The following is a 13526-nucleotide window of genomic DNA, read 5'->3' on the forward strand; positions in this document are numbered from 1 at the left end:
CAGAAAGGAGTTTACAAAAGTCTGGTTGCTGCCATTATTATTCAGTGGTTCTGGGCCTGAGTAGGCTTGCAGGCCTGATGCAGTCCAGAGGCAGGTGGCTGGCCAGCTTTGTGAGAAGTCCCCCCACTCACTCCTGCAGACTCTGGAGGACAGGGTGCAAGTTTGAATGGTGGATTCCTACGTGCCCATCACAGTGATGCCCCTTGGGGAATCCCCAGGATGAGTGAAGGTGACCCAGACTTCACTCAGGGTATGGGGGGAACCCTGAAGTTTAGTCTGGAACCCTCAGAAAGATGGCTCATCAGTCCCAACTAAAGAATGCAGTTCTGGACTGATTCTCCCACCTTCCCTGAGAGTCACACAGGCTGGATATTGCTTACGGAGGGGGGCAGGGTGGAGTAGAATTTGAGGCTAAGGCAAAGGGTAGCTGTCCCACAGGAGGAGTGAAGTCAAAACAAACAGGGACAAACCACCACATCAGGACAGTCAGACCCAACCCTAGAGACTGCCAAAGGCTGGACAGGACAACTTAGGGTCAATGTCCTCTACCCCTCCCCATCCCCCAATCCCAACCAACTACATTGCACATTCAGGAAGTCTGAAGAGAGAAGGGCTCAGCAGGGCCCCAGAGGGTACAAGATGCTGCCCACACCAGGGGGTGCAGGGGGCATAAAGGGCTATAAACCTGTTTGTGAGGAACATGAGGCAGGGAAGAGCCTCAGGCAATTGGGCCAGAAGCTCTGGAAGCCCAAGACAGGGCCCCAGAGGGTACAAGATGCTGCCCACACCAGGGGGTGCAGGGGGCATAAAGGGCTATGAACCTGTTTGTGAGGAACATGAGGCAGGGAAGAGCCTCAGGCAATTGGGCCAGAAGCTCTGGAAGCCCAAGATCTCCCCAGAGTGATCTGAGAAACAGAGCTGTCCACTCACCCAGACTGCAGCTGGCCTAAAGAGGAGACCATGGGAGGCTTATCCCAGCCTGGCCAGGAAGGGCAGGACTGTGCAGACTACAGGCTGTGTCTGTGGAGCCAAATCCAAGCCAGGCCTGCTGGGGGAGGAGTGGCATCCCAGGACCCTGGCAGAAAACGCCAGCTGGGGTCGGCCCAGGTCAGTGATCCCAAGTGTGTAGGGGAGTGTGTGTGTGTATAGGGGGAAGAGAACTTCAGTCCCATTGCTTCCCGAGAGACAGAAGAATCCTACCAAACCACCACCAGAAAAAGAAAGATAGCTTTTTTTTTTTCCTCCTGTAAAAAATGTCCCTGTCCCTTCCTCCCTTTCCAGGGAGAGCTGGTTGCTGAAGGAGGAGGAAGAGCCCTGGCAAGACCCTCACCAAGTCTGTGCTGGGCATAACCACCGTATAAGGCACCCCTGGAAAGTGCAGCTCGGAAGGCAGACGAGAGAAAAGGCTGGGGTAGAGGGAAGAGAGAATCAGGAGGACTAATTCCCCTGGAAGGCTCCTTGGGCAGCAGATGAGGCAGCACTGCGGAAGGTTCTGTTGCTGAAGATGCCCTGGGAAAACTCCTCCTGGGCCTGCTGAAAGCTGGCCCCTGTCCGGCGGTATAGGGAATGCACCTGGGGAAGGAGATTAGGGTGAGAGGAGCCCACCAGGAACCTCACCATCCAGGTTATTATATTCCCAAAGGGGCTACCAGGAATCCAACCCTGCCTGACCGTGCCCTCCACCCCCAGCTTTGGAGAAAGGCACTGGACCTTGGGGGCCCAGGAGGCCCAACTGCAGTGGTAAACATCTCGTGGCAAAGGAAGGAGACAGGTGCTTGCTTCCTCAGCTTTGCTGTTGGCCCAGCCCCCACTACTTACCCGCTTCAGGAGGAAGAGTGAGAGCACAGCACAGAGGGTAAAGAAAGCAGCCACCACCATCATGATGATTGACACGGCCAAGGACTCTTGCCCCAGTGTAGACAGGGCTGCAATCCAACCACTATAAAGGCAAGAAGAGGCCAGAGGAGGCAAAGTTGCAGTGGGCCCCAGGAGTCCCTGAGGGGCTCTTCTCCAAGTGGCTGCTGTGTCCTGACCACCACTTTAGCATCTCCCTGAGCACAGGGAGCCCTGTGGGCCAGAACCTCTGGGCCTGTGAGAGGCCAAGCCTCTGTGAAGGCTGACTTCTCCAGCTGGTCCTCCCCTGGGGCCTCAGAAATTGATTCACATGGGGAATCTTCTGGCCATGTGAGGTCTCAAAGGGAAGACATGGCCGGTGCCCTCAGAGCATCAGGAGTAGCTCTGGGCTGGGCCTCTTCCTGCTGCTTCAGGGGTTGGGGGCATGGAAAGCCTAGCTGCTCACTCCTTAGGTCCTGCCCTCTGGGAAGGAGGACCACTGGCTAACCCATTGTGTTCATCCTGTCACCTCCCTGAGCCCCAGTGTCCTCATCTGTAAAAGGGATATCCTTACACTTCTTGACTTCAAAACTTACTATAAAGCTACAACAATCAAAACAGTGTGGGTCTGGCATAAGGATAGACATATAGATCAATGGATCAATAGATCAATGAAACAGAATTGGTTGATTTTTTTTTTTTTGGCAGCTGGCCAGTAAGGGGGATCCAAACCCTTGACTTTGATGTTATAACACCATACTCTAACCAACTGAGCTAACCAGCTAGCCCAATTTTTGATAAAGTTGTCAAAAGGGAAAGAATAGTCTCTTCCATGAATGGGACTGGGAAAATTGGATATCCACATGCAAGACAATGAAGTTGAATCTTTACTTCCACCATATGCAAAAATTAAAATGAATCAAAAAACCTATTAAGAGCTAAAACTATAAAACTCTTAGAAGAAAACAGAGGTGACTTCATGACCTTAGATTTGGCAATGGTTTCTTATATATCACATCAAAAGCACAAGCAACAAAAGAAAAAGATAAATTGGACTAAATCAAAATTTAAAACTTTGTCTATCAAAGGACACTATTAAGAGAGTGAAAAACAACACATAGAACGGAAAAAAATACTGGTAAGTTACATATTTGATAAGGGCCAAGTATCCAGAATATATAAAGAACTCTTACAACTCAACAACAAAAAGACAACCCAGTCCAGGGTTCAGTCCCTGTACTGACTAGCCACCAAAAAAAAAAAAGGGCTGGCCAGTTAGCTCAACTGGTTAGAGCATGGTTGATGTTGGTAACACCAAGGTCAGGGGTTCAGATTCCCATACAGGCCAGCTGCCAGGAAGAAAAAAAAAGACAACCCAATCAATAAATTAGTAATAGACTTAAACAGACATTTCTCCAAAGAAGATATACAAAAGGTCAACAGCACATAAAAGATGTTCAACATCATTAGTCATTCAGGAAATGCAAATCAGAACTACAGTGAAATACTACATCTTTAAGTTGGCTATAATTAAAAAAAAAAAAAGGAAAACAACAGATGTTGGTGCTATATAAGTCTAAATGTGTTCTCCAAAAAGCACGTGTAAATGCTATGGTTTGAATATGCTGGAAATTTAATCCCCAATGCAACGATGTAGGAGGTGGGGTCTAATGGGAGGTGTTTAGGTTATGAGGGCATCACCGTCATGAATGGATTAATATCATTTACAGAAGGGCTTGAGGCTGCAAGTTCAATCTCTTGTTCTCTCTCACCATATGAAGCCCCTCAATTTTGGACTTCCCAGCTTCCAGAACCATGAGCCAAATGGTTTACAAATTACCCAGTGTGTGGTATTCTGTTATAGCAGCACAAAACAGACTAAGACAGTTGGTGAGGACAGGGAGAAACTGCAACCCTCATGCACCGCTGGTGGGAATATAAAATGGTGCAGCCACTGTGGGTAACAGTTTGGCAGTTCCTCATTAAGTTAAACATAGAATTATCACGTAACACAACAATGATACTCCTAGGTAGATAACCAAAAGAAATGAAAACATACTCAAACAAAAACTCACACACAAATGTTCACAGCAGCACTATTCACAAAAGCAAAAAGGTAGAAACATCCCAAATGTCCATCAACTGAGGAATGGATAATCAAAATGCTGTATATCTATATAATGGAATATTATTCAGCTATAAAAATAAATGAAGTACTGATACATACTATAACATGGATGAACCTTGAAAACATGATGTTAAGTGAAGAAATCCAGACACAAAAGGCCACGTATTGTATGATTCCATTTATATGAAATGTCCAGAATAGGCAAATCCACAAAGATAGAAAGCAAATTAATGGTTGCCAGGGCTTAGGGAAGGAGGGAATGAGGAGTGACTGCTAATGGGGATAGAGTTTCCTATGGGGGAGAGGAAAATACTTTGGAACTAGTTAGTGGTGACTGCACTACACTGTGAATGTACCAAATGCTAGAAAACTGCATGGTTTCAAATGATGTCAGTGGTAAATGAAATGGTAAATTTTACGTTATGTTTATTTTACAGTTGATAACAAAAGGGGGGGAATTATACCCATTCACCATGGGTATTGTGAGGTGTGATGAGAAAATGGTCATGGAAGGGCTTTGCAAAGGCACAAGGAGGCTGGAGGCTGCAGAGCTCATCTCGGTAGAGCCAGGCAGGGCAGTGAGGGAGAGCCAGGGCTCAAGCCTTCTGATTCCCGGTTCAGGGTACAAACAGCAGTTATTAATCACAGACTTTCTACCAGGATCTCGCTTTGGGTAATGAGTAATGAAACTGGGTCACTGGTGAAAAGGGGCCAGATTAAAAACAGCAGGGCAAGAAGGAAGAGCAACAGTGGGAGTGCAAAGAGAGTCAGCCCTCTCCCCAATGCCCTAGACTTGCCAGCTACACCAGAGGGAGGGGACCAAAATAGTGCAACCCTTCCATCCAGCCTCAGGCACTCAGCCAAGTGCCAGCCTGACCTTTCTGCAATGCTCCCTGTGCACTGGGACAGAAAGAAAACATCAGCCAGCAGCTTCTCAAGACTAATTCTCAGCTGAGGACTGAGGTGCCCAGGAAACTCAAGCCAGCCATATATGCTCAAAGAGGGCAGCAAAAAGCAGCCTGTGCAGGGGAGGTGAGGCACCTGTCTTCTCAGTTACAAAGCCTCTGGAAAAAGCCACAGCTCAGGCTCTGCAAAGGCCAGTGCATCCATCAGCCGCCAGGAGGGCATGGTGAGAGAAAAGGAAGAGGCGGCAATCCAGTGCAGGACACAGCTCTGGTAACCTAAAGATTCAAGCCAAGTTCACCCACAACACTCTAGAAAGCGGAGAGTAAGGAAAGACAGCAAGTAGCTGTGGTGATGAACTGGAGAGGGGGTCCAAGGCAGATCCAAGTTGCCCCCCGCACCACGGTAGAAGTGAGGTAATCTGCAGGGCTCTCTGGGGTTGTGAAACAGGGCAAGAGAGGCTGAGCCCCACATCCAAAGCCTAATTTCCTCTGTGATGCGCCAGGTCTCACCTGTTCCCCAGGTTAGGGAGGCCAATCAACTGGATGACGTAGATCCCTATTTGACAAAAAAATACAAAGAAGAACACGAAGAAGCTGAAAGAGTTGTCTGACCTGTGGAGACAGAGGGAAATAAAAAGTCACAAGAGGACTCGAGCCGTGTTCCTCAGCATTCCTTACTTGGCATGACATCTCTCCTCACTAGGAGCCAGGAGGCAGGATGTGCAAGTAGACAGAGCTCCAGGGGACCAGCCATATGGTCCATAAGGTCATCTACACACAGACATCCACCACCATAATCCAAGAGCTGATAAAGCTGCTCCCCACAAAGGACAATATAAAGAGCCTAACATTCCATCTCCTGCAGTACTTACTTGCACTTCATAACAGGAAAGGAGCTAGCTGGTTAGCTCAGTTGGTGAGAGCGTGGCCTTATAACACCAAGGTCAGGTGTTCTGATCTCCCACCGGCCAACCACCAGAGAAAAAAAAACCAGGCAAGAAAATCTATGCCAAAGGCATAAATCCCCAACAATAAAACTGTAGGCCTAGGTGGAAAAAATTGGCCTTATAACACCAAGGTCAGGTGTTCTGATCTCCCACCGGCCAACCACCAGAGAAAAAATAACCAGGCAAGAACATCTATGCCAAAGGCATAAATCCCCAACAATAAAACTGTAGGCCTAGGTGGAAAAAATAGTATTTGGGGAGCAAGGAACACCAGACAAAACTGCTCAAGACAAAAACCCTGCACCTGTGTGTCCTTGAGGGCTAGAATACAGTAATGGTTCAGCTGCTGCCCCAGCCCCTCCTCCCAGGGCCTGCTGGGCTCCCAGCCCTGAAAGCATTAACCCTGAGGTATAATTCCAAAACCCCTAGGGGTCTGTGAGGTATATCCATTAATGTTCACAGTACCTCGTCTAGGTACTGGCTGTCAGCAGATGCTCAGGAGTTACCAGGGAGCATAAGCAAGCGTGGAGAGATAAGCCATTGAAAGCACCTGTCTGATACTATTAGAGAAGCACCCTTTGAGCCTCAGAAGGGAGGTCCTACAGAGGGTCCCCTTCTTCTTCCCAGTGACTGACATACCACTGCACCAGTCAGACTGGTAGCAGTGGGATGGCAGGTAAGGCTCCTGATGCCCTCTCTAGGTCTCCTGTCCTTAGTCCAAACACAGGACCCAAGCAGACCTCAGGCACAACAACTGTGGGAAATGGCTCCAGGTCCTTGGCTGCTCTGGTTATGGGTAGCAACAGGAAGTGAATTTCCCCACTATTCTATTTTGCTCTAAGACTGGGATGGTGCCCAGGGCTATGGCCCTTAGCCTGCTACCTGGGATGCCAGCCCCAGCCCCATTTACCTAAAGGCCTTATAGATGGGTCGGTACCAACAAAGGAAGGCACAGGGGGTGAAGATCACAAACCACAGGATCGAGAGGCCGAAGTCCACTCCCTTGGAGGTGTTGCCTATGAACCAGGCCATGCAGGCAAGCAGGTTCAGAAACAGAGTCACTGAATGCACTGAAGAAGGGGAGAAGAGAGAGATATGGCTTGTGACACGGTGGCTGAAGAGCTCCCCAACATGCCAACTCCCCCCAGGAGAGGAAATGAGGTCCACGCTGTGAGGACAGCTGTGACACAGTACATGACCTCGGTCTGCACCTAGGCAGGGTTCACTTCCCAAATCCTGGTTTTGTAGGACCTCAAAACCAGGGACCAAACTAAGTTCCTGAGCGGTGATGGGGCAGCCCAGGTATGTGGGGGGTGAGGGTAGAGCGGGGATGCAGACCCAGGACTGATCCTTGGAGAATGAGGTCTTTCAGCAACTCTTTTCCCTGGCCCTGGATGGCCCCCAATGGAGCATCAGGGGAGTCTTTCTCCTCACCCCTAGGAGCCTAAGGGACTGAGGAGTGGGAAAGCCTTCACCTAAGGAGGACCTTTTAGTGCAATGAGCTCTGTAGGGCCCTGGAAGTCTCTAGCTAGCCCACCCTACCTGATCTGTGGTCTGGATTGCCCCTTTCCAGGAGGATCCCAGACAGGGAGCAGCCTGTGGGCAAGGAGCCTCCCCAGATCAGCCCAGGCACTGAGGAAGGCTGGAGTCTGCAGAAAATCTGTGCTCCAGGGAGGAGCAGCCAGAGCAAAGATGGGGCTGTCAAGTCACATCCACTGTACCCTTGAGTGCAGAGGGCAGGAGCAGGACTCACACATCCAGAGATAGTAGAGCATCTTGCATATCCGCTGGTAGTCGGCAGGGATCTCTGTGGAGAAATCCTGATAGAAGAGCTTGACAGGGCACCGTGAGAGCAGGGATGGCCGGTTGTTCTCTCCCACTGTGTGCAAAGAGGTGACAAGGTAAGGGCTCAGCCTCAGAGGCAGCACTGAAGAGTACACATGCCAGCCCAGTTTATGGGCCAAAACAGGGCTTCTGGAGGGGTTCTAGCAAGCAGGGCCCAGGGTCTTCATGGAGCATGGAGTGGGGTGATGAGTAATGGGACCCAAAGAGACACCCACAAGCTCACTCCAAGATAATGGACCCAAATGCACTTGGAAATACAGAGAGCTATATGGCCTAAGTGATTATCTTTATCAACAACCAACCCATAAGCATGACAATCCAGGTCATCATCATGAGCAAGGGACTGTGGGACCAGTACCTTGTGCTATCAAAAAATCGAAGATTTTAGAACTGGGAAGGAGCGCACAAATAATCTACATCCATCAGGACTATATTGAAGATCTCCTGACTTCCAACTTAATTGCTCTCGCCCAGGAGCGGCATGCCCTTCAATCAAGATCTCTGCAAAGCTCCCAGCTGCCCCAGGAAGAAGGCGACTCAGTGAGTGCTGGAAGGGTCCTATGTGCAGGGGTCAGGACACTCTCCTGCCCCAGGCAGAGTGGCCCCAAGTCCCAGCAGCCTCCATTACCATGCAAATTGGCCACAGTGTTCTGCAGCTCCCGCTCCTTGCGATCCAGCTCAGCAGCTTTCCTATCCAGTTCTTCCTGCTGCCGGAGCAGGCCTGCCTGGGCTGCAGCTGCCACAGCCTGGAGAGAGCAGGGGACGGGGGGTGGGCAGCCAGACACAAGAGACAAAGGAATAGTGTCAGCCTGGGCAGGCAGCAGAGGGGCCTTGTCCCAGGCAGGAAGAGCCAGCAGAGAGTCCCAAAGGAAGTACCACTCCCACAGAGTGTCTTGGGTACCAGAGACCATCACAGAGAGGCCAAGGTGACCTGCTCCCACATCACCTCTGGCCCCTTAGCCATTACCAGGGCTGTCCTCTCCCCTCCTCCCTAACCTTGAGATAGGAAAACTATCCCCAGTGGCTTCCCCTTCTCTCCCCAACACTGGAATCCAGGCAGAGTTCAGTTGTAGTGACCTTTGGGGATAACAGCAAAGGGGAAAAGACCTCCCAAGAGACTGGCCTGTAGCCAGAAACCCAAGCCTCATTTGAAGAGCCTGGAGGATGTGTGTATGAAGAGAGAACGGTGCAGTGGAGAGGGGAGACACCTGAGGGCAGATTGTGTGTCCCCAGGCCTCGGGAATCTGTATTTAAACACTCTTCCTGCCATTCATCCCCCAGGAGCCACCTCCCAAGGTCCACCTGAACTGAGCTGATGGCCTGAACTGTGAGTGTCTACACCCAAGGACACTGCCTTAGGCATGGCCCTGCTCTGCTGGCTTTCATGGCATACAGAGTCCAAGCTTTATGTCCTCTCCAGGCACAGAAGAGCCTCTGAGTGTGGCAGCTGGGGGACTGTGTGAGCCTGATCAGAACTGGGCACAGGGCCTCAGCGTTCCCACCCAGACCCCGCTCCTGCTGGCTGCTGCTACTGTTAAAGCCAGCTTCCTCGTGAAGAATGAGACTACCATCTTTTTCAGGGAGCAGATATCAAACTGGTCATCTCGCAGGATGACAAACCAGGCAGACAGCTATATATGTACATACATACATACACAAACACTGCTCTCCAAAAGTTCTAAAAAGCCTCCTCTCCCCAAGTCTGTGACTTCAACTGAGCAGGACCCAGCTCCCTCCAACCCGCCACCCAGCTGAACATAAAATTCAGCCCTGCACGTAAGGCTTGCCTCCCCTGCATAGGCACGAGGGCCCTCCCTCTTGCTCATCTACACTTGGCCTACCTTTGGAAGCCTTTGCATGTAGCTGTCTCTGAGAATACTATCTCTTCCTAGTAGCATCTGCCTCTCTGAGAGCTCGCTCACTGCCAGGAATCGGGTAGGCAGGAACTTGCTGGCCTGTCTAAGCAGGAGCTGCAACACACAACTCTACTGTGGGTGTGCTCACAGGGCAGCGAGGGGAGTGCAGGGAGGGCAGTGAGGTGACAGAGTGGAGGGTCAGGCACAGAGCAGACAAGAGTCACAGTATTTGGGGAAGGGCTGAAGGAAAATAGGAAAGAAGACAGGAATAAATGAGGTTAAAAAAGAGAGAGAGAGAAAGAGATTCTGGGCCCCGAGAAAGACAGAACAAACCAAAGGCCCAAAAAGGACCTGGAGCGGCACAGCAAGAGCAAATGAAGACACCAAGCACTCCGGCCTGGGAGTAGAGCTTATTTTTTGGTGGTGGCAGTGTGGTGGGCGGGTGGGGATATCAGTTGGCAGAACAGCCCCTCCACTTGTAAGTGACTCACTCCAGAGAAATTAGGAAGAGAGCCCTTGAAGGGGAGCCAAGGATTAAGGCCCTCTGCCCGCTCTGGCCCCAGGGCTCAGCTACTGGTCTGGGTGATTCTCTCACTGGAGAGGAGAGGCCATAGGGTTTTTGTTAGCAGTACCTGGGGGGTTGGCTGGGTTGGTTCCACTGAGGGCTGGAGAACTGCCGGCTGCGAGGGCCCAGGGAGTTGTGTGACAGGAACTGTTGTCGCTGCATTTGTCTGCATGGGACAGATCAAAGGAGAGAAGTGAGTGGGCTCTATTACTGGCACACCCACAGCAGGGTGAGTGACACTCCTGCCTGGGAGGGGCACTCCCTCTGGGCCTGCCCTGGCCTTCCACTGCAGCTTCTTAACCAACAAGCCTCAGGCTCAGGGCAATCTCATCCCTAATCCAGCACCCCTGGCCTCGCAGGATCCACAGCTCTCCACACTGCCCTGGCCTCCTAAGGGAGGCCCAGATCATGGATCCCACAGGGAGAATTCCAGAAAGCCTGTGTCCCCCACTCACGAATTCATGTTAGGACTGTCCCTTTGAGAACTGTAGCTTCTCAGAGATGCTTCTGTCTCTGCCAAGGCTTCTTGCCCAAAGACCCCAGCACCACCCAGAGGACCACAGGACTCAGAAAGAGGGCACATTCACCAACCTCTGAGAAGGGGTTGAACTCGGCCAGGCCACCCTGAGGGGCACTGGTCAGCTGGGTCACAGAGGGATCCTGACAAAGTGAAAAAGAGGCATTAGACACTGGGGACAGGAGGGAACCCTGGTGATACCTGGCTGAAGTTAGGCTGCCCCAGGAAACCTCTCTTGAAGGCTCTTGTGCCCAATCCCTACCACACCGTAGCTGCAATCCCACCTCCCTTTTTGGAAAAGGTTCAGCCCAGCTGACTTCCGAGAGAGACCCAGAGCAAGCTTTACGCTGAGGCCTAAGACAGACACCACACACATTCCTGTCAGTGCCCATGTAGATGCAGAACGGTTCATCATATTTACCTCCAGGGAGGGGGGCTTTTTGGGGGCGGTGAATGGAGGGGTGGGGGTGGAAACTTTTCACTTTATAACTTTCTGTGCTGTTTTATTTATTATTATACAGAAATCATTTATTCCTCTTATTTTCTGAAGAACAAATTAAGGTTCTGATTTTATTAAATCAGGCTCACTTGCTAGGGGTAGAGACATGAAGGGCCCAGATGAAAATCGAGGAAAATGTTTTCAGTTTTTATTGTTTTCAAAAAATGCAAAAATGTCCTCAGAATGCAACCTTGTCCAAGTTTTCAATCCTCCCTTTCCCATCAAATCTCAGCACGGGGCTCCTGCCATTCTCTGGCTCAAGTAATCCCCTGGTGGCTTGGGTGGGTCTGTCCTCACCCTGTCCCTCCACTACACCCTCCCCTTCCCAGTAATAGGTGCAAGGCTCAGGTCCATGACCATGGCCACACCCCGACTCTGGAAGAAATAGCCAGGAAGGTGGCCAACCTGCCACCAACCTCTAGCCTTAGGGGCCTGGCCCCCATCTCCACAACTTGCCCCCGGCCCCTCCCTACTCGACCAAGATGCTCCCATCCTTCAGGCCCAGCCTCGTCTCCACCAGGAAGTCTCCACAGACCCAACTCTTAAACACAATGTTAACACTGGACAGACTCTCACAGAGCAACCCCCTCAATCTGTAGATGCAGAAAATGACACGTCATGGTGAAGTAACTTGTCCTAGGTCTCAAAATGGGAGCTCACTCCCTATTCTGAATATTTAGGAGCAGTCAGTACTGAATGTGCCTTCTGGCTTTTTCACAGATACTAACTCTATCTTCCTACCTGGGCCACCAGTTTCTAGAGGGTGAGACTGGGTCCAATCCCTCCCAGGGCCTAGCCCAGAGCTGGGCACAGCCCAAACTCACTGTGTCTCTGGACAGGGCTCATCTTATGCAGCCCCACCCGCCTCCAACCTCCTCTGCAACAGACTGTGGCTATGTCTCTTCTGCTCTGGTGGCTCCTTCAACTTGGACAAAGTGACAAGATGAGGTTTGGGGGGCCACCTCAAGCTGGAAAAACTGACCTTGAGTTTATTTCATGGCTAAATGACTAGTTGTTTTCTCCCAGAATTAACTGGCTTGCAGCAAGAAGATTTGGGGCTCAGTATCTGTTCCCCTTTCAGACTCAGCAGACACCTAGCCACAGCTGAGTGAGAGCTGAAGCCACTGAAATCAGATCACTCATCCGAGGAACGGGTTATGCAAGTCTGAGTCACCAGAGGACAGAGGGACAGAGGGGCAGCTCTGGTAGCAGTTTCAGGTGCTGGCACATACACACCTGGCTGAGGTGCATCTGTTTAACAGGCAACCTCCAGGCCCATGAAGAGATGCCACTTCCTTTACCAATGGCAGACAGAAGTGAATTCTGGGGTGGCATAGGGATGGTGTCTACCCTGATCCCTCCTCATATAAACAGATCCTGAATACAGCTGGCTGGTTAGCTCAGTTGGTTAGAGCATGTTGTTATAATACCAAGGTCAAGGGTTCAGATCCCCATACTGGCCAGCTGCCAAAAAAATAATGATAAACAAAATAAATAAGAAAACAGACCCTGTCTCCACTGGTAGTCTGGAAACCCTTTGCAGCCAGATGCATCTGTGTATACTTCATACTTCTAGCTCCCAATGCTTGGTGAAGGGCCGAGGCAGAGCAGTAGCTCAGCATATGCATGAGAAGAAATGCTGCACACTGGAGGGCCACTCCTTTCTCTAGGAAGCACTGCCCAAATGCTAGGCATGGAGGAAAGGGGGCACCTGCATCACAGCGGCAGCCCAAGGCTCAGAGCATCTTGCCTGGAAGAGGAATCCAGAATACTGAGACACACCTGAGGAAACCTGGGCTCTTCCTGAAAGATGTGGGTGGCTTTAAGAGAAGCAGAGGCCTGGGAGCAGAGGGAGAGGGAAAGAGGAGCAGAAGGAGCTGACATTTATGACTGTATACTATGTGCCAGACTCACCACACAATGATGCTATTATGAAATTCCAAACATCCCAGAACTGGCCACTGTGTCAAGCTGTCAGGAAAGAAGGTTCTACCAGCCTTCCTCAACCTGGTTCCTTGAGAGACATATGCCCCACTGTCCTAAGGAATTCCCTATCTATAATGACTCAGCTTCTCTGCATCTAGGATGGTAACAGTTGTAGTCCATCCTTGAGAGAACTGAAGAAACCGATCAGCTTCTGTGTTCTATGGCTCAGTTGTGGAACCCCGGCTGAGAAAAGCTATAACATATTTCCTCATTTAACCCTCACAACAACCCAAAGAGGGAAAAGTATTTATATTTTGCAACTGGAAAAGTCCAAGCTTGGAGACGAGAAGTAGTTCGTCTAAGATTTCAGGGGTAGGGCTTGCCGGTTAGCTCACTTGGCTAGAGCACTGTCCTGGGAACACCAAGGTCAAGAGTTTGGATCCCGGGGCCGGCCCGGTGGCGCACTGCTACAGTGCGCCACTTGGGAAGCGCGGCGGTGCTCCCA

General features: G+C 50.7%; 1 protein-coding gene across 3 annotated transcripts in view; it reads right to left on the reverse strand.

Annotated features, from left to right (window-relative positions):
* Nucleotides 1–760: 760 nt before the first annotated feature.
* SCAMP2 (secretory carrier membrane protein 2) overlaps nucleotides 761–13526 on the reverse strand; it is a 23450-nt gene continuing 10684 nt past the window's right edge. The window contains exons 2-9 of one of the 3 annotated variants that reach the window (XM_008588553.1): nucleotides 10671–10739; nucleotides 10147–10245; nucleotides 8287–8404; nucleotides 7567–7692; nucleotides 6724–6883; nucleotides 5377–5478; nucleotides 1819–1939; nucleotides 1210–1572 (exon numbers count right to left, since the gene is read on the reverse strand). In XM_008588553.1, the coding sequence (XP_008586775.1) occupies nucleotides 1438–1572; nucleotides 1819–1939; nucleotides 5377–5478; nucleotides 6724–6883; nucleotides 7567–7692; nucleotides 8287–8404; nucleotides 10147–10245; nucleotides 10671–10739 (930 nt within the window). In that variant the 3' untranslated portion in view covers nucleotides 1210–1437. Of the gene's footprint in view, nucleotides 1573–1818; nucleotides 1940–5376; nucleotides 5479–6723; nucleotides 6884–7566; nucleotides 7693–8286; nucleotides 8405–10146; nucleotides 10246–10670; nucleotides 10740–13526 lie in introns of all 3 variants that reach the window. The other 2 variants (XM_008588554.1, XM_008588555.1) reach the window with 2 other exon arrangements.

Source organism: Galeopterus variegatus, unplaced genomic scaffold (genome assembly GCF_000696425.1).
Source record: "Galeopterus variegatus unplaced genomic scaffold, G_variegatus-3.0.2 Scaffold4895, whole genome shotgun sequence".
Lineage (NCBI taxonomy): Eukaryota > Metazoa > Chordata > Mammalia > Dermoptera > Cynocephalidae > Galeopterus > Galeopterus variegatus.